The sequence below is a fragment of the Eurypyga helias genome, unplaced genomic scaffold (assembly GCF_000690775.1).
Source record: "Eurypyga helias isolate BGI_N326 unplaced genomic scaffold, ASM69077v1 scaffold13870, whole genome shotgun sequence".
In the NCBI taxonomy this organism is placed as follows: Eukaryota; Metazoa; Chordata; class Aves; order Eurypygiformes; family Eurypygidae; genus Eurypyga; species Eurypyga helias.
This window is the reverse complement of record NW_010227712.1, coordinates 4,414-4,861: the sequence shown is the minus strand read 5'-3', so window position 1 is coordinate 4,861 and position 448 is coordinate 4,414. Positions and strand designations below refer to the sequence as shown.

Genomic DNA, 448 nt, shown 5'->3' with positions numbered 1-448 from the left:
CCCCGGCGTGGGGCGCGTCGCCTGCGGCGTCTGCGGCCAGACCTTCGGCACCAACTCCAAGCTGCGCATCCACCGCCTGCGGGTGCACGAGAAGACGCCCACCCACTTCTGCCCGCTCTGCGACTATAGCAGCTACCTGCAGAACGACATCACCCGCCACGTCAACAGCTGCCACCGCGGCGAGCTCAACTTTGGCTGCTCCCGCTGCGAGGCTCGCTTCAGCTCCGAGACGGCCCTCAAGCAGCACGTCCTGCGGCGCCACGAGGAGAAGGTGTCCTACGGTTGCCCGCGCTGCGGCTTCGTGTGCCACAGCGAGGCCACGCTCAAGTGCCACGTGCAGAAGCAGCACCCGCACCTGGAGTGCGGCACCTGCAAGGAGACCTTCCCCACCCGGGAGGCACTGGAGGAGCACAAGACGCAGCATTTCAGCCACCGCTGCGAGCTCTGC

The 448-nt window shown here is 67.6% G+C and overlaps 1 protein-coding gene across 1 annotated transcript in view; it reads left to right on the top strand.

Moving 5' to 3' along the window:
* ZNF142 (zinc finger protein 142) overlaps positions 1 to 448 on the top strand; it is a gene marked incomplete at its 5' end in the record, with an annotated part of 7,803 nt that overhangs the window by 4,905 nt on the left and 2,450 nt on the right. Inside the window, 1 exon segment of the mRNA XM_010157281.1 lies at positions 1 to 446. Coding sequence (XP_010155583.1) covers positions 1 to 446 — 446 coding nt within the window.